Source organism: Apteryx rowi, unplaced genomic scaffold, assembly GCF_003343035.1.
Source record: "Apteryx rowi isolate R43461 unplaced genomic scaffold, aptRow1 scaffold_712, whole genome shotgun sequence".
In the NCBI taxonomy this organism is placed as follows: Eukaryota; Metazoa; Chordata; class Aves; order Apterygiformes; family Apterygidae; genus Apteryx; species Apteryx rowi.
In genome coordinates, this window is record NW_020450997.1 from 354,112 (window position 1) to 377,323 (window position 23,212).

General features: G+C 40.1%; 1 protein-coding gene across 20 annotated transcripts in view; it reads left to right on the plus strand.

The window, feature by feature from the left end:
* Positions 1-23,212, plus strand: part of LRP6 (LDL receptor related protein 6) — a 134,414-nt gene that overhangs the window by 103,384 nt on the left and 7,818 nt on the right. For all 20 annotated transcript variants that reach the window (XM_026087297.1, XM_026087298.1, XM_026087312.1 and 17 more), the window contains 10 exons: positions 1,152-1,378; positions 4,031-4,215; positions 5,948-6,274; positions 9,744-9,946; positions 11,876-12,087; positions 12,274-12,464; positions 16,642-16,851; positions 18,277-18,402; positions 19,807-20,043; positions 21,752-21,862. In XM_026087297.1, the coding sequence (XP_025943082.1) occupies positions 1,152-1,378; positions 4,031-4,215; positions 5,948-6,274; positions 9,744-9,946; positions 11,876-12,087; positions 12,274-12,464; positions 16,642-16,851; positions 18,277-18,402; positions 19,807-20,043; positions 21,752-21,862 (2,029 nt within the window). The remainder of the gene's footprint in view (positions 1-1,151; positions 1,379-4,030; positions 4,216-5,947; positions 6,275-9,743; positions 9,947-11,875; positions 12,088-12,273; positions 12,465-16,641; positions 16,852-18,276; positions 18,403-19,806; positions 20,044-21,751; positions 21,863-23,212) is intronic.

Genomic DNA, 23,212 nt, shown 5'->3' on the forward strand with positions numbered 1-23,212 from the left:
GAGTGTTGTTATTCACTTTCTTTTTCATGGCTGTAAATGTAGTGGAAATTGTGAACACCAAGAATTAGTTTTTAACAAAAGAAAGTTTTCTGCAATTGGATTGAGCGCTGCATAAACAATAGCTCACGACTCTTTACAAATGAAGAATCATAAAAGTTAAAAACAGTGAGTGAGAGAGAGGTGACTTGGCTGAATTCTTTAGGTACAGCACTCATTTGAACTGTGTTTGAAACAAAAAGAAAACATGGATCCCCTGATGAAATTTTAAGGCAGATGAAGACTGAAAGATACACATTTCTCTGCTGTGTACGCTCAGGTACTGGCATAATTGATAGCTAGTATCCAAACTGGGATATAAACCAAAAATATACCTTTGAGATAACTTCTGATGTGTTAAGAATACGAGGAGTGTGTGGGGAGGGGAGTATTAAGGGTGCTTAGAGGAAGCCCATGTTTGCCAAACAGAATTTTGTACCATGCTAATGTCGTTCTTTGACTTCCAGGCTTCTAAGTGGTCCTAGTAGATCAGGAAATGCCTAAATTCTAATGTATTATTAAAACATAATTCTGGCTGTATTTGCTGTCACAGTCTGGTCCATGATGACAAGAGTTAAAAAAGTCTTTTGAATAAAAGACCAAGAAGAAATTCTCTCTAGTGAAATTAAATTAAACCATCAGTACTGAAGCACTTGCACTACTGAGCTATTCAGCCATTAGGTTGTTTTCTTCTATTTGCTGTTCTGTCCTGAACTTTTTCATTAGACTCCTTTAAATATTGTTCCGTGCTATAACGTACGTGCTTAGTATAGGCTTAGGAGAGCCAAAATATTTCCCCTCCAAAGCTGGCACTGAGTTGTTAAGGTCACTTTGGCATGTAGACTGCTTAATTGACCCAGACTAGTCATCCCATTTATTTCCCCAGTGAAATGCCATTGTAATTGACACAGAAAATACTTTCACAGAGTACAGCAAATCATTTCTTCTGAATAGAAGCATTGTTTGCCTTGCAAATAAGTACCATATTGTAAGATCCTCTTTCCTATGAGATGCCTAAAATCTGAAAGTGTTTAAAATGCAACAAAGGAAACAGCCAGCCCAGTGACAGACGGGTAAAGTTTCGAATTTGCCTGTGTATCTTTGTATCCCTGCAGACCATCAGCAGAGCATTTATGAATGGCAGCGCACTGGAACATGTTGTAGAGTTTGGCTTGGATTATCCAGAAGGCATGGCAGTAGATTGGCTAGGAAAGAACTTGTATTGGGCTGATACGGGAACAAATCGCATTGAGGTGTCAAAACTGGATGGACAACATCGCCAAGTGTTGGTGTGGAAAGATCTTGACAGTCCCCGGGCACTGGCATTGGACCCTGCTGAGGGGTAACTTGCTGATTTAATTTTATGTTTATGAATGTTGAAAAATAACATACAAATACTTACTGTTGGGCATGCTAGTTAGGCATTGCATATAAATCCTGAGAGAACTGAGCAGGGGAATATAACCTGGTAATTTAGAGTATGAGAGCTGGAGGAATATGCTCTTAATGTCCTGAATAAGCATTAAGAATGCTACACTGTGGTGGATTGAAGGCAGGGACTCAAGACATGGTGCATCTTGAGACATTTATTGTTTGTATCTGAGCATATTTATACTAAGAAGTTAGCTGCTTCAGCGGTTTTACAGATACACTTTGCTAAGCCAGTCGTCATGCAGATTATGTCACAGGTAGCCAATCATTGCACCGATCACGCACGCAGCGATCATGCCTTGTACTTTGCTACTTGCTTCCTAGTTAGAGAAAAGCTGTCTTGTTCTTAACCTTGGTTCCCACTGGCTTTTGCTGGTTTATCTGTACTTCTCAGGATGTATCATTCCCAGCTGCACCGGTGTCCTTGGGTATGTTTGTCTGAGGCTCCTGTTGCTTGCTACTTGCAACTTTCCACCAGTTTAACCCTGTCATGACCCTCCACACTACACAAAAATCAGAAAAGCTCATTAAAAGGGATTTATATTTAGTTTTTTAATTAGCCACAGAATCAAAGTAGCTGTAGATTTATGGAATTCGTTAATTAGAAAAGGACCATATTTGTCCTTTTAAAATGAAGCTGCTTTTTATCACAAGTTAGGGTCCTATAAAGATATTAAATGATTTAACTTGAAAGTGGGGGATGAAGCTTATTGTCTGAGAATAAGAAAGTTGTTTGTTTCTTCAGATAAGGGAGCCTTTTTTTGTTGGTATGGACAAGGGAGGCAAGGGTAGAGAAACAGCGGAAACAATTATACCCACCTTTCCTTGAAATGAAAGATTTCCTGAGAAGAAACCTCTCAATTGGATTCAAATGAAATAGTAAAAGTAGGGCAAAAAAAAGGAGGGGGGGATATGAAACTGTCTAACTTACAAAATAGCTCTTCTTACCATGGAATGCTAATTTGGCATTAACTAATTGCTGCAAAACCTTTTTGAGGTACCAATATTGTATTGTTGTACAAATGAGGGAACTTCATTTTCATGTGTTACGAATTATCCCAGTTTCCAGTGACACCACAAGAGTTATAGCAATGCAGAAAACTCAGCACCATGCAAACACAGGCCTCTTACTTCATTTCAGCAAAGGAGTGGCCACTGTCTCAGTGCTTAGTGAAACCAAGTACTACACCTTCCCCAGCGGGACGTGTAGGTGGGGTTCAGCCCTGATGCACTGGGGTTGCCTGGACAAGCACATTGGAGAGCATCTGAGAGCAGACTGTTAGTTACTCAGTTGTAACAAAATGCTGCTTTGGATGTTTCTAGTTTTATGGAACCAGGAATACCAGGAATATGTTTTTTTTCCAAGGATTCTTATAATTCAGTGTTTACAGATTGGGGAAATAAGAAAAAAAAAAAGAACAAAACTTGAATTTATTTTTCTGCAGAACACCACTCTGTTTCAGAGCTGGAACAAGAGTAAGGCCCTTCACTGCAGAAAAGAACAAAATTGAATTTAGTTTTGGGCCAAACTGTCTGCTTCATCTCTTGTTCTATAGCTGGGTTACGTAATTGTAGCTCATATGGAAGTTTTGATGGCTTCGCTACTATGGGGGCAATTCTGACACTTAGATTCATGCTGAGCCCAATTTGTAAAATTTTCAAATATTAGAAAGAAAACTTTGTAAGTATTCCTGATGGCTAAAGAATAGCCCACCCTTGATCATCAGTTTCTGAAGCAACCTGTCCCACTCTGTTTTCAGTTGGTTATAATTAAAGAAAACTTCACAGGTGTGTTGGTTACTACAGCTTGAGCTGAAGGTTTTAACGTGGCTGTGTCTCACTTTTAAAATGGTTCACATCTTGGAAGAAGTGATTAACTGCTTGATATCAAATGTCAAATATACATCCCTCTCTACCTAAAGAAAATATTAATATGTGGAAGCCTGAGCTTCTGCTAAATGAGGCTAAATTGTCATGTGAATCTGCAATAGCTTGCATGTTTGCTCCAGTGGAAATGCCATATAGTTTTGTGGCATTCTGCCATCAGCTGAAATGTAGTACACTGCTATACAGCTGATTGAGTTAGTTGTGTGGAGATGAGCAGCGACACCCACTAACAAAAGCACCCTGCATACCCCTGCATTCCTACCATTTTTATTCCTGCATTTGGTGGACAACTGAATAGAAACAAAAACAGTTCTTCCAAATTAGCATGGAAAATAGTGTGCTAAATAACCAGGCATAAATGAAGGTACCCAATTGCCAGCCTTTTGTCTCTTCACTGATGTGGATTTGTTAAGATTGAAGTGCTTTCATAGAGAAGATGCTGGTGAAAATCCAGCTTCAAGTGTAAAAAATAATGTTGAAAGCACTTTGAGGAAATCTGACTTGCTTCTTTGCTTGTGTTTTGAAATAAATATTTAGTGTAATGGGGCCTAATAAATGCTTAAATTCATAGCTCTTGTTTTCTCTTACTCATTCTATGGATTTTTGTTTGTTTGTTTTGATTTTCCACTTAAATTGTCTTTTGGATAAATGTGACATTTTTTTGCCTTTTAATCAGGTTTATGTACTGGACTGAATGGGGTGGTAAGCCGAAGATTGACAGAGCTGCTATGGATGGGAGTGAGCGGACTACTTTGGTACCAAATGTAGGACGTGCTAACGGCCTAACTATTGATTATGCTAAAAGACGTCTGTACTGGACTGACCTTGATACCAACCTAATAGAGTCATCCAACATGCTAGGTGAGCCCCAGAGCCCTGAGCCATGTGGTGGGGATAGTGCCACTCTTTCACAGTTTGTTAAGGCAAATTATTGCTTGGATAATGCAAAAATACATATCTTAAGACAAAAATAGATTTTTTCAAACTCTCACACCTTTAATATTTGCCTCTACATTTGATGTTTATGCAACAGAGCACTCAGTGAGGCCTCAATTTTCTTGTATGCAATATAGTTGCTCACAAAGTTAAAATTATACAAGCTGTGCATATTTTCAGTTATATGTAGGACAAAGCCGTCAGCTTTTAGTGTTTTGGAGAGTCTTGTGTTGCTGCTCTGAAGAGTGTTGGCAAATATATAGCCAACACTTCATTGTCTGTAGAAAGGTAGAAGGAAAGCCAAGATAACAACAGCTTATTGGATGCTTTTCACTATGTAATTTAATACAATTTGGTTTCTAATCTTTGTTGGTATCCTCAGGGTTCAGGCATTTTTCCCAGTATGCTGAACGCCATGGAGCTTTCCCTGGCCCGTACTGGTCACCAGGGAAGTTCTCTCTTACACTAGGGTCTGCATGAGTGTTTTATAAACTGGTCCTTACAGCTAAATGGGAGGTGCAGTATGTTATTCTTTCAGTGTCCCAGAGGTGGTGTACTGGGGTCCTGGGCCCTCTAAGGCTGGCTTAATATCATGTTTTTAACATCTCTGCAGCCACAGGAGTGGAATGCCGTGTTGTATGCCACGTTAGATTAGCGTTGTCACTAACCAATATTTAGCAGGCTGAAAGAGTTCATCTGCTTTAAACTACACACTCGCAATAGTGGGTCAAAGTTAGAAAAAGATGAAAACAGAAAAATGCATTACTAGGAATCATATGTAATATAAAAGCTTTTCTTTAGCTGCTCCTGCATTTTTGGTGTGCTATTGAGGCTAGCTCAATACTCCACTGTATCCCTTAGAACTGATACATAGAATTAGAATTTCATCTTTCCTGTTCCCGTGGCTGATGATGGCAGGATGCACGACAGCATGTTTCTTCCCTGTGCAAGAAGGAATGACTTCTCTCTTATAATATCCCGCTCATTTTCTTTGAGTAGACACCAGGACACCACATGGTAACGAAGCATCATGTGGTTGAAATCATTCCCTCTCCCCTCGTTCCCCCTCCCTGAACATGCTCTTTAAGGTCTCTTAACCTTGCTGTGGTATACACAGTTAACTTGTTCCTGTCTTGAGTTTCCCACTGTTCCTTCCTGTTAAGACGTTTCAGAGACAGATTAGTTTAACTTTGTACACTTCATTTTTCTCATAATACAGTGTAGAATCTTATTCAATTCTGTCTCCATAAGCAGTGGGCAAAGACTCGAACGTGGTGCCAGAGACAACGACCTGGGAATTCAGTGTCAAGATCCCAGATCTCCTTCAGAGAGATCCTGTTTATTCCAAAGAGAAGGCAAAGGACAGGATCTTTCCAATAACCCTGATAGTTTTCAAAACTGAGTTTTTTTTCTGTAGTTAAATATGTTCTGTTCTGTGAATCACAAGCAAGGTTGTTGGCATGTTTCTATGATAGAAAAAGGGCCCTTAGGCTTTAGGATAGTTTTTTGAATATTGCACATTGTTTTATAATTTACTTTTATAATTTTAAAATAGTAACTTTAAAGCAAGTATATTTTAACCTTCCTGTGTGGGGGACATGTCTAACAGTGTACCCAAATAATTCAGCTTTTTCTCTCCCTTCCTTTTTGGAAACAGGCCTTGACCGTGAGATTATCGCTGATGATTTGCCTCACCCATTCGGCTTGACTCAGTATCAGGATTACATTTACTGGACAGACTGGAGCCGGCGCAGCATTGAACGAGCCAACAAGACCAGTGGCCAGAATCGAACTATCATCCAAGGACACTTGGATTATGTTATGGACATCTTGGTCTTCCATTCCTCTAGGCAGGCAGGCTGGAACGAGTGTGCCTCTAGCAATGGTCACTGCTCTCATCTGTGCTTAGCCGTACCCGTTGGTGGTTTTGTGTGTGGGTGCCCAGCTCACTATTCCTTGAACTCTGACAACAGGACTTGCAGTGGTAAGCCATAATGTATGGAAATAAACTTCAGAAGCAGATATCCTTAGTAATGTATACAAGCATTGCACTGGGAAAAAAAAGAAAAGTTTTATTTTTTACATGAGATGGATAGATTTGCTTTGCTGATAGGCCCAGTTAAAACTAGTTTCTCTTTTAGATGCCGAATATGCGTCTGAAATCTTTATATTCTCCTAGCATCCCTTCCCCCATAGGAAGCAGGGTGTATGTGACCAAATAAAGATGGCAATAAAAATATGTATTTTAAAGTATAAGCTTCTAATAGTAAAATCCTATTGACCTTAAAGTGAAGGTAGGGTATTAAAAGTAAAAAATCTTGCAACAGGCCAGTACCACAGTAAAATACAAAAAAACAGATCTATTGAATCCCTTTCCTGGCCCTATGAGCTAAAGCTGCCTAAGTAGGAATGCTGGAAATACTTTTCGTTTTGTATCTGTCCGCACTTCTCGAGCACTTGTTTGCTTGCTTATTTATTTCTAATCTCACCTGACATAAAGGATATTGGATAGTTTGGTATATACTCTGACTTTTCATAGCCTTTAGGTAGGTCAAGATTTAATTCTGTAGCGCTCTTATTTGCTGGTTGATGAGCTGCTGAGGTAGGCTGTGCTTCAGAGCCACTCTCATAGCCCCAAAAGCGTTTCTCCTGCAGCAAAGAGAGGCTTGGCTCCGCTGCCTCCACAGCACTTTGCATTTCTGATCTTGGTGCAGCCAGGCCCCACTTTTCTTTGCTGTTGTGTAGAATATGAACCACAAGGCCCCTCAGGCTGTGTGTAATTAGCTTCTAACCAAATAATTTATCCATCTCTCCATAACTGGCTGCCAGTGAAGCACTCATAATTTTGGCAGCCACTCTGGATGGCTGATTTCCACTGGTGTCATTCAGATTAGACAGTGGGTTAAGAGATGCATGGTATAGAGAGGCAGATTGTATCTCGTCTGCATTATGCATGAGTAGAGAGCTCCAACTGTTGTTTTAAAGCCAAAAGCGGGGTTGCTTGTTCCATGAATGCCACCTCATGGAATTTTTTGAAAATCATGCCCTTTGGAAAAGTCTGCTTTATCTCCCCCGTGTGTCCCATACTGCTCTTCTCCTTTTTTATTACAAGGGACGCTTGCATGACAACTGGATCTTTGCATTTTAACGTTCTCTCTCCTTTCTGCAAGTTAGAAGCATGGTTGGCACCGCTCTGGTGGTTACTCTGATTTTATAGATGGAGGAATTTGACTTCCAGTGGAGAATAAGTAGCAAAATGATAAAAGATCATGTTTTCTTTTGAAAATGCTCTTGGTAGCAAAGGAACAAGAAAAAAACAGGAATTACATTGCGAAGAAATGGAACTTCCCCCACACCATGCAGTTTAGAGTCTTTCAGGAGCCCTTCATCGTTTTCGTTGTGCCACGTTCCAACCTGGTAACTTTCCAGCCTCTCATTTGTACGTAATTGGAAACTTAGGCTTCTCTGCTCATAATTTAATTTTTCTCTTGGCCACTATAATTGGAGCATGAATTGTTTTAACTTTCTCTTGCCTGTTTTACTTGATTATGTATTAGCCTAAGCCCTGTCTAGAGGCCAGTTCCTCCCTTTCTGGATCACGCTGCTCATGTGCGTATAGATTGTTTTAACTGTGGGAAGGACACAGTGCTCTGGCTAGGTCTGGTGTCTCTTCAGACCCACCACATGTCGTGAAGTTTGAATGCAGTGTTCCTCCGGAGATGTGCTTGCTGCGCTCTGTTTGCCTTCCAAAAACATAGTGAAAATATGTCAATTGGTAGGGAGAATGATGAAAACGGGGAGGTGATTTCCAAAATCAGTGATGTTTCGGAGATGTGGGAATTCAATGGAAGAGTTTCTGCTGGTGTTTTTTTTTTTTTTTTTTTTTTTTTTTTTTTTTTTTTGTAGAGGTCCATCTATTCAAAGTTGGAAGCCAGTGGCTCTTAGACAGTGAGAGGCTGTTTTGGGGGGGAAAAGAAGAAAGGATATTAGATGCTTATGCCAGTATGTTTGGCTGTATTATTTGTTTTATTCTAAGCTTATTTTTCTTTGCATTTCTCCCTTAGCTACTTGATAAGAATACTGATGTTTTCTGAATTTACTGTTTTGCTGTATACGTTCAGTATAAACTTTGGTTTGCTTTTATTGTACTTTCTTCTACGATTTAGACCTAAGTAGAAGAAGGCTTAAATTACTGGAGAAATGCTTGGAGGAGAAATACAGGTTTTCCAGAAAGCAAAAATAACTTGCAACTAGGTCTGATTTTTATAGGATGTTAGAATTGAGTGTTTGTTGCCAAGGAAACTTCCCCTCCTTTTTTTTCCAGCAGCCAGAATAAGCATTCAAAGTGTATGCCTAAAATAACAAAGAACGATGATGTTCTCTGGAAGGCTCTTGCTCCGTCTCCTTCCCAAGGTGCTGCCTTACCTGTTTTACAGGCTGGATTAAATGAGAGCAGTGTCCCACTGCTAATCTCTCCAGACCTGAGCTATAGAAAATTGATTATACAAACATCAGGGAGGCAACAAACTGCATTTCTGGCTGCTGGCTCTTGTGCTGTCTTGCACAGCAGTGGTTCCAGGTAGACCATTATTGAAAAAACAGATGTAAAAAGGGGAAATACTTTCACTACCTCATCTGATTTCTGACCCAGTTATGTAATATAGGGATAATTTCTTTTTAACAAGACATTAAGTATACTTGCCTTGTGCACTAACTGTAAGATACAGCTGGTAAATTATGACTGAATGGGGTGGGGAAGTCTTTTTTTTTGCTATTTGATAGTACTTATAAGAAAAAAATTATTCGTCCAGGAAATTTTTGCTGGGCATCTGGAAAGCTGGAGCAGAGCACTGGATTTTTTTTCTGCTTGCAGGTTAGCGTTCCCAGCTGAGTGCCTAGAAGTACTCCAAATAAATCTGAGACTGAATAGCTTTTTCTCCAAAAACCCAGCCTGTACTCACCTAAGACATTTTCCTAGTTGTCATTTCATTCTGGTGTAGGCAGAAAGAGAGTTTGTAGGAACAGGACTGGACCACCCTAATGGCCATCTCTGTTCCCTGTGAGCTCTAAATAAGAAACCAGTGCCGGCTTTTGTTCCACTTTCTCCTCAAGTACAATGTGTTTAGTGAGGTAATTTTGACAGAAGTCTTCATGTTCATTAGTCCTGGGATGCATGAAATTATCTTTGCCAGTTACATCCCCATTCAAACATTTATAGTAAAAAAAGTCATTTGAAAGGCTTTCCAAACTGAAAAGGGGGTTGGTTTTTTTATTTTGTTTTGGGGTTTTTTTGACAAAGGAAGAGGGAGGAAGGGAATGAAATATTAGGTACTGTCTGGTTTTATGTAGTAGCGGTTGTTATTGAACATATGAATACCCAACATTTTTGCTGTATTAACACTTTCCCTCTTCTCCCTATTTTTATCTTTTCTTTCTTTTTTTGACTCATCAAGCTCCTACAACCTTTCTGCTGTTCAGTCAGAAGAACGCAATTAACCGCATGGTGATAGATGAGCAGCAGAGCCCAGATATTATACTCCCTATCCACAGCCTCAGGAATGTTCGAGCCATCGATTATGACCCCCTGGATAAACAGCTGTACTGGATTGATTCTCGGCAGAATATCATCCGCAAGGCACAAGAAGATGGCAGCCAGGTATCCTGCGGGTGATGGAGTTACTAAAAGATGAGCACGGCATGCTTTATACCCAGCAATGAATGGATTGTACATAAAAAATTTAGATGTATGGACTTCCTGTAGATTAGAAGCTGCCAGTTGGCAAAATAAATGGCAGTTGGGAGTTTCTGGAGTAGTAGTCCTCAAGCAGTAATCTGGGAGATGCTGCAGAAAAACGGATATTGAAGACCAAGTCCTACTTAAAGATACTGTTGTCTGCAGTGCTCTACTTGTTCAGTGCTGTCCGTTGGCCAGGGGCTGTTGGAAACCCCTGTGTGAGAGAAGTGAAACAGGGAATGGAAGATTCTTGGGAGAAATGAAGTGTGTCAGGAGACTGAAAGAGGATTTGCAAAAGAGCAGAGTGCAGGAACATTGACTCTGACATGAGGAGCCTGGGACTCTGAGCACATGGCTATCTAAAGCCTCTGAGGTTCTGGTGGGGATGGGAAGAAAAATGTTGTCAACTGTAGAGGCACTGGGTGCAGAGGTTGAAATTAGTGACCAGTAAGTGATGTGACAGGCTCAGGAAAAGGTCTTTAACTCATGAAACTTTATTTATTTATTTATTTATTAACTTTTTTCTGATTCTGCAGAAAAAGTAGAGTGAGGTAGAAGGCAAAAGGGAATACAGGTTTAATGAGGTTGACTGTGAGCAATGACTGCTTATTCCTTTTCCACATTTTAAAATAAGTCTTTTCTTCCTGTATTTTTTGGAATGGGGGAGGAGCGGGAGACTAAGATGGACAACACAGAGGTAGTATGCTCAGTTCAATTTGTAAGAGAGTGTGGTTTCTGGTAGTGGATGTGGTGTTAGTTGGAGCCTGCTGAAATGCCCTTCAGCCTTGACTCTTAATTTAGCAATGGTTTTAGTTTTGGAATATCTAAATAATTTAACACCCAAAACTAGTTGAAGGCACCAGATATTTTTGCCAGCTTCAGCAGAATAAACAAATACAGGACTTTAGGCACACCTTTTTTTAAAGGTGACAAGCCAGAAAAGAAAGTTAGGCAGATTTTCCAATGAAAGGTTTAATATGAGAGGCGAGGGGGTGGGAAGGTGGGGGCTGCACATCTCAAAAGCATCAGGTTTTCCAAAAAGATTAATCTCAGCTGTGTTTTGTAAATTATCAATTCTCTTTAGATTTTTGGAAAAGTTTAGGAAAGGAGGTCTGTTATGTTAATTCAGTTAGGTTCAGCTTTTGCTACAGAGAGACTATGCAGTGTTTTTCTGATAAAAGTGTGTGAACTCCAGAAGTCTGGACCAGTAGAAGAGAAGAACTTTTGAGCAGAAAGGTGTTAGTTGGAAATGTTATAAAGTTACAGACTTATGCTGGTGTCCTTTCTGTCTGTTGGCAGGGTTCCCTTCCCACTTATGATTCATCCGTATATCATTTCCCCCAAGTGTAATGGCAATGATGATGGAGAGGAATGAGGCAAGAATTTCAAGCCCTGTCTGGCCTCACTTTGCCTGTGTTTTTTATCTTTTCTAACATTCAGCTTCAGCTTTGGGAATTACTGATGACATGAGTCCCTCTGATATAGAGAGATAAATGTTCTGAGTTTGGGTCCATCTGAACTGAACTTAGGATGGTCAAGAAAACAGAGGAAACAAAGTTGAACCTGAATCTTCAACGTACAGGCTGTTTTGACTTATTGATCAAACTTGCAAAATCTTGTAAGCTGCAGCCAGCTTGCATGATCTTCATTACCACAAACCATCAGGACTAAGTTTCTATATCTAATCATGGTCTTGAGGGACAAGTGGACCTGGCTGTCTGCTACTTTAGGGTAGTATTTTGGAGGTTTCCTTTTCCTGTGCAGTAGTTTGTGGGGCATCCATAGGAAATAAAATTGCTTACATTAGATGAGATTTAATGCTCTTCTGCGGGTTGTTTTTCATCCTTTCAGAGCCTCACTGTTGTGACAAGTCCAGTTCCCAACCAGAACCTAGACATGCAGCCCTATGACCTGAGCATTGATATCTACAGCCGCTATATCTATTGGACCTGCGAAGCCACTAATGTGATCAATGTGACACGCCTGGATGGGAGACCTATGGGAGTGGTACTCAAAGGAGATCAAGATAGGCCCAGGGCCATTGTGGTGAATCCAGAGAAGGGGTATGTAGCTGAAATGGAGTGATGTGGGGGAAAGCCAGGCTGAAGGTCTTGTGAATCAGATTGTTTTCTTGCTGCTGATTGGTTTCTGTTTGTCAGAATAAAAGCATCTCTGATGTTTGTTAAGCTGTCTTGGTCATGCTGCAAAAATGTGGAAAGACCAAATAAACTTTTATTTTCCTTTTCCAGATACATGTATTTCACCAACCTACAGGAAAGATCTCCTAAAATTGAGAGAGCAGCATTGGATGGAACTGAACGGGAGGTGCTTTTTTTCAGTGGTTTGAGCAAGCCCGTAGCCTTAGCTATTGACAGCCAGCTAGGCAAGTTGTTCTGGGCTGATTCAGACCTGCGGCGAATTGAAAGCAGTGACCTTTCAGGTAGAGTAGCGCTTTAATTCAGTGATTCATTTCTGTGGTGTGGGTGTGGGGGAATGCAGAGAAAGGTGTCTCCTTTTCCTTCCTACTGTAAACAGTCTGTACTGTGATTCTAATCACTCCTTAAATTCCCAGCCAGGGAATGTGCATGATTCATGCAGCATACCTTTTCAGTCTCATGCCTCTATCTATGATTTGCATTATTAATTGCTGCACATGCTATTTACTTCGATTTCTCATTTCAAGACCTTTGTGCAGTTTCCCAAAGTCATTTCACAGATTCCTGCCCTTTTGGAAAGGGGAAGGGAGAGGGGTTGTTTTTAAAGGCGTCGGTTTTGGTGCAGTAATCTCTCAGAGTAAAATGTTTCCCATTAGTGGAAAAATCTTTTCTGTAGAGTTAAAGCAGTAGATGTGCAGGTCACTTAGGTATCTGTCATTTAGGGTGAAATAATGTGACAGAGCAGATTTAACATCTCACTGTTCTCAAAAGGCAAAACTCCTTCTTCCAGAAGTACCAGAACTGGGTCAAGAGAGGAGGCAAAATCATGCAGTCAGATTGAGAGACAGATTTCTCTCATTTACCCGCTGGATCCAGCAAGTTGCTGGATCAGATCAGCTGTTGCATGTAGCTTCAGCAGTAATTTGCTGTAATACTAGCTGAGTTGGATGTTGCTGCAGGAAGTGACAGAATGGTCTGAGCAAACACATGCCTGTCTGCATTTTGTATCGTTGGGTACACAGCCCCCTCAACAGTGCTGCAAGTGGGGGGCAATGACAGAATTTCTCCTTCCTCTGCAGGTAAGAGTTGTACATGTCCTTGCCCTTCAGCAGAGTGTTATTCTGCTCTCTCTCAGAAACATATATGTACATGCATAAGGACATACAGTGCTCTCCGGGAGCGTGTTTGAAAACTTAGGAAGAATCCGGTAGTTCATAGTAATATGTTTCACTGATGGTATAATACCTTCATTCAGAGTAGCAGCATGTAATCCCTTTGACACCAGTGTTCTTTTTAGCCTTTTATTAGTTAACCTGCAAGGATAAGCTTTTGGAGTGGAAAACGTTCTTTCAGTTTTCCTAGATGGTTGTAACTGAGGCTCAGCAAGATAGTAATTTTCTTCATAATACACACATCACTGGAAGATTCAGGATCCCTAATGAACTGTGACCTCCTAACGCTTTGCTCTTTTAAAGCACAAGGCTTATGCTGCATTTCTGAATTGTTTTGAAAAACCTGATATGGTGGGATGTTCTAGACTGTCCCACATCCAAGATCTGCATGAGCTGACTGAAGGGCAGCAGAGTGCCATACATACTGTGTTTCTCTTCTGCGTCTGTTGTGGGCAAAAAATTAGGACACCAGAGAAGGAGATAGGTGTAAATTCCAATTCAGTCATTTTTAATGATTCTGTTTTAAAAAGAATACAGCTGTTGGATCTCGTGTGTTGTGTAGTAAAAACTCACCATTCTTTACATGAACATGAAGAAAAATCTCTCCAAAACCTTTCTTGCTTTTTGGCTTTTGCACTGCAAATAGATTGCTGTAATTGCCGTGATAGATTGCTAACTGCTGAGATGCATTCCTGTGCTTAGGAATGCTGATTAATAGGCTCTTTTCACTGGCAAAGTAATTTTTCTGCATGTTAGCTTCTTGAAAACATGCACTGTCTCTTGCTTCTGGCTGGTGTAGATGCTACTACCCGTAAAGAGAAGGAGAGGTAAATGCCCTTCATATGATGCAGTTGTTTTCTTCCTCCCTGTCCTTCAGGCATGCAGTTAGGACCCAGTTATGCTGTGCAAATGAGAGATCCTATTGAAGCTAACCAGATTCTTCACATGATTAAGGGGTTGTTTATGAAAAGATGACTGGAATTATCTCCTTACCATGGAAACTATTTGGAAATTAGTTGTTCTGTTCCAGAATAATTAGTGATTTGGAAATGTCTAATGGTTCTGGAATTAAGTCATTTTTATTTGGAACTAGAATGTGCTATGTGTGTGTCCTGATTTTTTATTTGTTTGTTTGTTTGTTTTTAAGCCTTTTTGTAAAAGGTATTGCTGGAAAGAGAATGGTGATGTCAGGGGACAAAGCTCCCCAATCGCATTTCCCTTTCATGTGCAATTCCCAGTAAAAGGGACTAGCGCCCTGATGAGCCAGCTTCAGATTTTATTGTTGGTTCATGGAAAGAGGAATTTCAGTGTCTTGGTTTAGTCAGAAATAGTCAGCTACACTTGGTCACAAATATTCAAAGATGAAGATATTAAGGGACTGAAAGTTTTAAGCACCTGAGCTTTATGGGGAATACTGCAAAATGCCATGCTGATTGACATGGGCATGGCAGAACAGGTCATGTACAGATTCCATTTGGGCAGGTCAAGGTCTTAGTTTAAACTATATCCCTTCCTCTTGTGTCATCTTCACAGATCCTCCTACTCCCTTCTTAGCTTTTCTTCTCAAGATGCAGGTAGCTGTTTCTTGCCTTTTCTCTGTAAGGTGAGTCATGTTCACTGGAGTTAAAAGACCGTTGCAGTCATTTAGTTTGACTTACATCACTCAGTCTATTAATTTCTACATCAGTCTGGGTATAGCCTTCTTGAGAATCCATTAACATCTTTTCCAGATCAGATCATTGTTGTTACTCCAGATTGGTGGGTGAGAGCCCAGTCTAGCTGAGGATTAAAATTTGAATTTCCATGTTTTGCTTTAAATGCTATACCTGCTAAATGTTGGGAAGGTTACTTAATTTCTGAGCTTTTTGTGCCTTTCATATAAAGGAGATAAATTTTTCATAGCTAAATTTATTTATAAATCATAATCACTGGCATACTGTTTATTAAAGTTCTCAACAAGACAAAAACTGATATTGCTTTTAATCAAAATGGAGGAATAGAACCTGCTCAAATTGTAAAATGGTAAAATAGATGCATCTTTCTGTCCCATAAAAGTATCTTGTGTGGGTATGGTAGAGACATGGTATAATTTTTTTGTGGTGTTCAGTTGTACTAGTACATTTTTACAGGACAAAATACAGTAACTTCTTGGAAATTTTATTGTGGATGAACATATGTAAAACTATTGCCTGCTATAGTAAAAGTGAAAATAAGCAAAGCAGTGATCCCAGGTGTCTGAAATACCAGGACTTATATGTAAATTTTCAGACTGTGGCCTAATTTTAGACTTTGTAACATTGTTTCAGCATTTCAAAATTGGAGCAGAATCCCTTATGTTTGTGACCAATTTTATGTTCAGAATCTGATAAACTGAATTGAATATTTGGCTGTTATGACCGTATTATGTCATGTAAAATAAAACACGGATAAAACTCTACTTTTGTGCTCTTAGGTTTTGCATAACATTTTATTTTTGTATATGAGTTATGAACTCTTCACTGTCTTTGGACAATCCCTAATGATAGCTCTAGAACAGATACAGACTGTCTTTTTTGTGTATGTGCAGTGTTAATTGTGAAATCTGGCGATAGCTCTTGACTGTATTTGATGATAGTTAATCTATCATAAAAGTCAGCAAATATTCTTCAGAGGTGTAAGACTAAGTTCTCTTTGCTGGTACTGTTGATTGCTAAAGTAACTAAGGAAAATAAGTCTTCACTAGGAAGAAAGGAGTGTTCCCAGTTTAGCATGGAAAACTTAGTGAAGTGAATGCAGTTGAAATAAAAGAATCTGGGAAGTCAAGTGTTTACCTTAGTCTCATAATTCATGTGAAAAGTACTCACTTCCTTGTCTCCATCAGGATTTTATCCTGTATTGGTTAACTCAAACTAATAATGCATCTTCTTACTCCCCATTGTATGCCAAGACAAAGCAGTTTATTTCTCCAAAAAAAGGACAGAAGAATGAAAAGAAATACTAATTACCATCATATTGATAAAAGACCTGATAGTCTTATGACAGTTGACACCTCCAGTCCAGATGCTTCTAAAATGTAATAAATGTATTTGGAGCATAAAAACCGTCCTCTTGATTAAAGTAGGAAAAAAATTGGTCACCTGGCTGTGAAATGTTGATTTTATATAAGAGGACCCAGGATTGCTTCTGTTTTTGCACTAGGCTACTAGTGCAAAAGTAGTAGAAAAGTGTAGTAGAAAGTAGTGGTATAAGTAGTGTAGACAATGTTTGTGTTAGTATCTAGCTGAGTTAAACCACTCTTTCCCTTCCACAGGTGCTAACCGAATTGTTTTGGAAGACTCTAATATCTTGCAGCCTGTGGGACTAACTGTATTTGAAAACTGGCTGTATTGGATTGACAGGCAACAGCAGATGATTGAAAAGATTGATATGACTGGTCGAGAAGGACGTACGAAGGTCCAAGCTCGTATTGCACAACTCAGTGACATTCACGCTGTTAAAGAACTCAGCATTCAGGAATACAGTAAGTGCAATCCCCATCTGCACAGGAGAGCAGTGCCCGTGGGGCTAGAGGCAGAGAACAGCCGAAGAGAGAGGAAGACTGCTTTTCTTTGCCACTGATGGCCATCAGCACAGGTCCAAGGGGCCAGCAGTTGGTATCGTTTTGTGTCTGTTGTGCTGCCTGGGTGGAATTAAATTCGTTCACCCAGTGCACTTGGCAATGGATAGGAAATCTATAACAAACACAGCATCACATGTCCCCAAGAGACACCTGGGATTTGAGTGTGTGTATAGGCACAGTGGAAATGCCCTCTTGTCCTTGCTAGAGGATTTTCTGGGTTATGCCTGTGGCACAGTAGTGATGTGAAGTAGCAAAGCTGCCACTAGTAGATGTTTACTCTGTTTAGAAAAGCACAACTCAGGGCCTCTCACTAGCAGTGAAGGCTTCAAAGGGTAGGCCACCCTGGCTGCACAGCCTTGAAGGCAAAGTGAAACGTTTGTTACTGGCAAGTTGTGTTGAAAGTAATGACAAAAGAGCAACATTGCACTGTATAAAGGTAGTGTGTGGTAAACAACCATTTGTGTTGAACAAGTCTGCACTTTTAAAAGTTTTATCTGTACCAGGATATAGCCCCCCCTTTTTTTTTTCTCCTCTGTTCATTGAAATGATTGGGAGCTGGATGTTAAAACAGCAGAGCTGCAGTCATCATGGAAGAAATAGGCCTGGTTAGCAGGCTGTGGTGCATGCCTTGGAGAAATATGTAGAAAAACGTCTGGAGATATTTAAAGCATTAGTGCAGACTACTACTATTTTTTTTTGCTATTAGTCTCAGTAAATGTGTCAGGAGTTCCAAAAGTAGTATGTTGTCCTTATTAAACATTAAAATGAAGAGACATATTTATCTAGAGAATGTTAATTTGAGTTTTGGAGACTGTGAAAGCTTCAGAATTTATAAATTAGAAAAGCTGACTTTTTTTAATGATCTTCGATAGCAAAAATGAAGTACAGAATCCGAGGCATCTTTTTTGATTGTTATTGCTGCTGTTATTGCTGTAGTACTAATTCCACCACACCCAAGAAGCAAGCACTCTGAGTTTTGTTTACTGTTTTAGAAGACCACATGGCACAATTCTCACAGTGTTTCAGATCACAGATAATTATTGATGCGCGTGAAGGAAAAAATATGCTCTCTTTCAGAGCTGCTTCTACTAATGGCTGTCCCCAGTGGAAAGGAAGTCATGAAAGGGAGTCCTGTGAGCCCAAAGAAATCTCTGAAAGGTCTGAAAAGATGTGGAGTTTCTTGTCAGTGAGCTTACCAAGTTTACCGAATGCATTTTGAAAAAGAAAAAGGAAACAACGCCCCAGAATCTCATTTCCTTACCCCCAAGCATCGGACAAATGTGATTGCAATTGTACTAACACTCTGTCTTATTTTTAAAATCACAGGTCAGCATCCTTGTTCTCAAGACAACGGTGGTTGCTCACACATTTGCATTGTGAAAGGTGACGGCACCACACGCTGTTCATGCCCAGTTCACCTTGTTCTGCTGCAGGATGAGTTGTCTTGTGGAGGTAAGTCCTTCCGAGTCTCTGTTTCACAGAGCTCTCTGCTTCTGATTAGGTCTTCATGTGAGCTGTGTGCTCCATCTTTAGGGACAGCTCCCGAGCAGAAAGCATGTGACTGTACCAGATGTTGTAACATGCTTTTATGTGTTTATCTCTTTGACCCCCCCCCAAGCTAAGTCTGTAAGTACTGATAATTAATAAGAGACGAGGAAAATTTCAGTAGCTTAAATAAGGACTTCAATTCACCCTTTCTACTTAAAAGAGCACTGAATTATTTCAGTTTGATTTTCTTTAATTGTATCGTTTTTATTGCTGTTTGTGTTACTCTCTGTGTTCTTCTTTTCCAAATAGTGGTAGCTTCTCGTGTTTGGGGATGTTCCACCATTTGATTATTCTTTGCTTTCCTCCTCAAAATCACCCTGTGTGCCTTTCTGAACTGCAGTCCCAGAAGGAGTAATTTGGGAGAAGTGCAAGTTGTCTCCTCCGTGGTGATACGGCCACTGTAGCCTACGCCCCTGTGGCTCCGAGGGTGGGGATGAAATGAGGGAGAGGAGAGGCACTTTGGTGCTTGGGTCTCTTTGTGCCGCCAGGCTGAATGGATTTATTATGCAATCTTCTCGCCATCAAGGCGACGTGTGGTCTCACAATGGAACAAGAGCTAACATAATCCAGATATTTTCTCAGAGCAAGTTTAGTACCAGGCCAAAAGGGGGGAGGAGGAATGGGGGATATGAGCTTAAAAAGGAGGGGGTGATGAGGGGGAATTCCACACTTACTTACTACATGAGATTAACAGTTACTGTAGTAAATGTTAAATAACAGCTAACAGCTGTGTTGAGATAGTGGAACTTGACTAGATGGAGCAGATTTTTTGTCATTTTAAAACAATTCTGACTGAACAGAGTTTTTGAGGGCACATAACTAGACATTGAGTCACTGTGCATCCATCTGCAGCACATTACATCTTTCTAATGTTTTCTATACAATTATTGTTGAACATTAAAAAGAAAGTGAGCCATCAGTTGTGTATGCAGTCATGCTGCAGGAAAGGGGGAGTAGCAGAAAAGTATGTTGACTTTAAATGACAACCACTGAAGACCTACTGCAGCCTAAAAGAGTGGTGTTACTATGCTGAAATGAGGAGGGAGTAAAAGAATTGTGCTTCGACACCATGCACGTTTCTGTGTCCTGTTATTCTTTGTCCACTGAGAGCCCATTGCCATGAGCCTGCATCAGTCACATGAGGCTCAAGAATGTCTCCAATGACTGCAGAGGGTGCAGGGGGTGGAAGTTATCTTGTGACATGGCACATTCATCAGGCAGCCAAGCTCTTCTTGTCCTTACCTGTCCTGATCTGCTGTTTGTTCACCTTGATTTTTTATTTCTGTCTGTTTGCTTGATTTTTTAAAGAACCACCAACATGCTCCCCTCAGCAGTTCACCTGTTTCACAGGTGAGATTGACTGCATCCCCGTGGCCTGGCGCTGTGACGGTTTCACTGAATGCGAAGACCACAGCGATGAAAAGAACTGCCCCGTGTGCTCAGACGCCCAGTTCCAGTGTGAAAGTGGACAGTGTGTTGACAGTGCCCTCCGGTGCAATGGAGAAGCAAACTGCCAGGACAACTCAGATGAGAAGAACTGCGAAGGTACAGAGGAGCTTTCAAAGTATGACGAGAATAGAGCTGGCCAGGGGAGACTATGGTAGATACTGAAGTTATTGCTGAGGGTAGGATTTGGAAGGATGTGAGGTGGGTTTTGTCACTGGTCCTTTGAATGGGAAATAATTTCACAGCTCCATACTTGTGTTTCTGCACCTGTAACATGGAGATAATGCTGAACTCCTGCACAGTGGCTGAAGCTCTGTTTGTGAAAAGTACCATTAAAAGTTTTTTAAGTTTTTAAGCTGTAAAAAACTGTCAACTTTGGAGTGAATTACAAAGTGGAGCAAATCCTTGTCATAGTTGTTTGAATATCTTATACTGAATAAAGGTCTTGGGATTATTTTATCATACCTGAATAAAATGAAGTTAAGGTTATGTGAAAGTGGAAGTGAGAGACAGACAAGATTACTGAAGACCTCTTCCTCCTGTAGACTACAGCAAGAGAGAACATTCAAGCCATGGTTATGGAGGGAAGTGCCATTGCCAACACACTGAGAATTATATTCTTTTAATTTTGGAAAGATCAGGCTATACTGGTAGTCTGAACTATCCCATCACTAAATTAAGTGAAACATCAGCAAATTCTCCCTTCTTTTCCCTACTGCACAAGTAGTAGGGAGTTGTAGGGATGCTTCTTCTGCTTCATCCTTTCGGTACATTTTCTTTCTTTGGAGAGACTGTCTAAGGGTCTAAATCAAAGTTGAATTTCTTTCCAAAGATGTGTTCCAGCTTAAACTAAAACATACAGGCTGGTGCAGAAATCCCTGTGTGATAAACAGGGATCATTAGCCAGATGGGATGCTGACATCTGAAAATATGTTGTGCAAGCTAGCTTTCCAGTTGCCATCCAGTGACCAGATACACTGGAATAGTGGCTGTTTGTCACCCTCAAAGTGGCCCTGTTATTCAGAGCATTCAAGTTGATTACAGATCACAAAAGCCTTTAAGTTTAACTTTTTAATTCAGCTGAAGTCAGAAGTAATTTCTGCATTTACATGAAACAGGAGGCAAAAATATGTGTAAACAGCAGCAGCCAGCACCTTGCCTGCAGCATCTTTTTTCCCAAAGTAGTAGTTTATTTTGTGAGTGTACTGGCAAAGCTCCAGTTTTCTCTTCTGTCTTTCATTTCAGTTTTAAAACATAATGTCAGGTGAAATATATTGTTCCATGATCAAGGAGTTTTCTGGTTTACAGGAAGAGCACAAGGGCATTGAGAAATCACATTTGTCTTTCTTAAGCAATTTTATCTTCATGGCTTGGCAGATTTACTTTTAATAATCTAACTCTTCTCTTATACTACAGTAAATGTTTGGAGCTGGGGTTTCTTATAGTAATTTGGTTTAAAAAAAAAAAAAAAAAACCTTCTGGAATAAGTGCCTGTGGTCTCAGTGGCCTTCTGCTTCTGAGTTATTCTAGCCAAGGTAACTTTACCTGGTGGTGCCCTTATTGTAAACAGGCAATAAGGATGAGGTTCCCACTGCAATACTTTCTCCAGAACTTTGGATCACATTTTTGCATGCTTGGCATGAGGGACCCTTATGTGCCCCTGCCTGCTTCAAGAAATGAAGCTAGCAGTGGACTGAACTCTCCAAGATACTCCTGTTTGTATGCCTTGGTGACTTGTCTTCTTAATCATTTTAAAGAGTAGAAAACTGATACTGAGTCTTGGTGTGGGGGGTGTTTCTCTCTCCAGTGCTTTGTTTAACCGATCAGTTCCGCTGTGCCAGCGGGCAGTGCATTGGGAAAAACAAGAAATGTGATCACAACCTGGACTGCAGTGACAGCTCAGATGAGCAAGGATGCTGTAAGTGTGAAACCTGAGACTAGCGACTTGATTGCAGTATTTGAAATCTGTTTCTTTCTTTCTCAGTGAGTTAGATTTTACTCTACCAAGTGGGCCAAACAATTTGTTTCCAAAATGGATGCTCCTTTTCTTACCTGCTATCATGCACCTGACACACAAGGCAGTGGACTGTGAATAGGAAAAATATCTAGTACTCTTAATGAATCGTCTCAGAGGCAGAGCATGCTTGTAATTTTTCCACTTACATTTTTAAACACTTAAAATAAATAAAAGGCTTGTTTTACTATTATCTGTTTGTATGCTGAGATGGCACAGTGTTAAGAGTTTTTCTAGCAGCATGAGGCTTTCATACAACTGCTTTGCTTCATGGTTTTCTCATCCAGAGAATTAGTAGCAGGTGCTTTTAGAATCAGAGGAGCACACTGTTTACAGAATAAACCTTCTAAAATTTCCTGTGTGTCTTGAAAAGATGTAATTTTCAGTTTGATTTATGATTTGTAACATGTGATATCCCCTACATTGAAATCTCCAGGGTTCTGCAAGAAAACCACTGCCTTTAAAATTCCAGCTTTAAAGTTCATTTTCACTGTTCGTGCTTTAAGAGAAATTGTAAATAGGGATATCTCTTCTCATGTTAGAGATCCACATGCCGCAGATGACACGCACATAAACTAACACAACTTAAAAATACAAAGCCAGAGCTGAGCCCCTGATTTTAAGTAGTAACAGGAAATGCTCTCTTATGCTATCAAGTTGTTAGGAGATATTATCACAGACCTCTATAGTTATCTTTATTTTAGCTTGCATGGTTTTTGTTTATATAACAGAGGATGGAAAATTAGCCCACCTGGAGTAAGACTTCAGTTATCACTGTCCTTCTTCCAATATGATCAGAAGTCTGTTTATTTATCTCTGTAGACTGTGACAGGATGGTTAAAGTGTGGATTTGGTGTTCAGGAAAAAGGAAATGTGTTGAGTAAAAGACTTTCAGTAATGGATAAGATGTAAAACACTGACTAGAACAGGAAAATACTTTAAAGTCTGCTTTTCTTGTCACATTCATGAGGCACAGGCAGGGAGTTATCAGTTACTCCCAGAAATGTCATTACTTGGGATTGGTATTGTAGGGAAAGCCACTCATTTTGACTGTTGAATAATCATACAGGTTCCTCATATGGATGACGCCTCTAAGACTGATGCTCAAATACATCTGTAACCATCCATGTGGGTCAAATGTAGAGCAGGTTAGGTAGTTTTGTAAATACCAGCAGGCCCAGAATTGGTCACCGATGCTTCATCTCTACTGTTCAACATAAATGAATGTTGCAGTCTGAATTATAAATTCCTAAA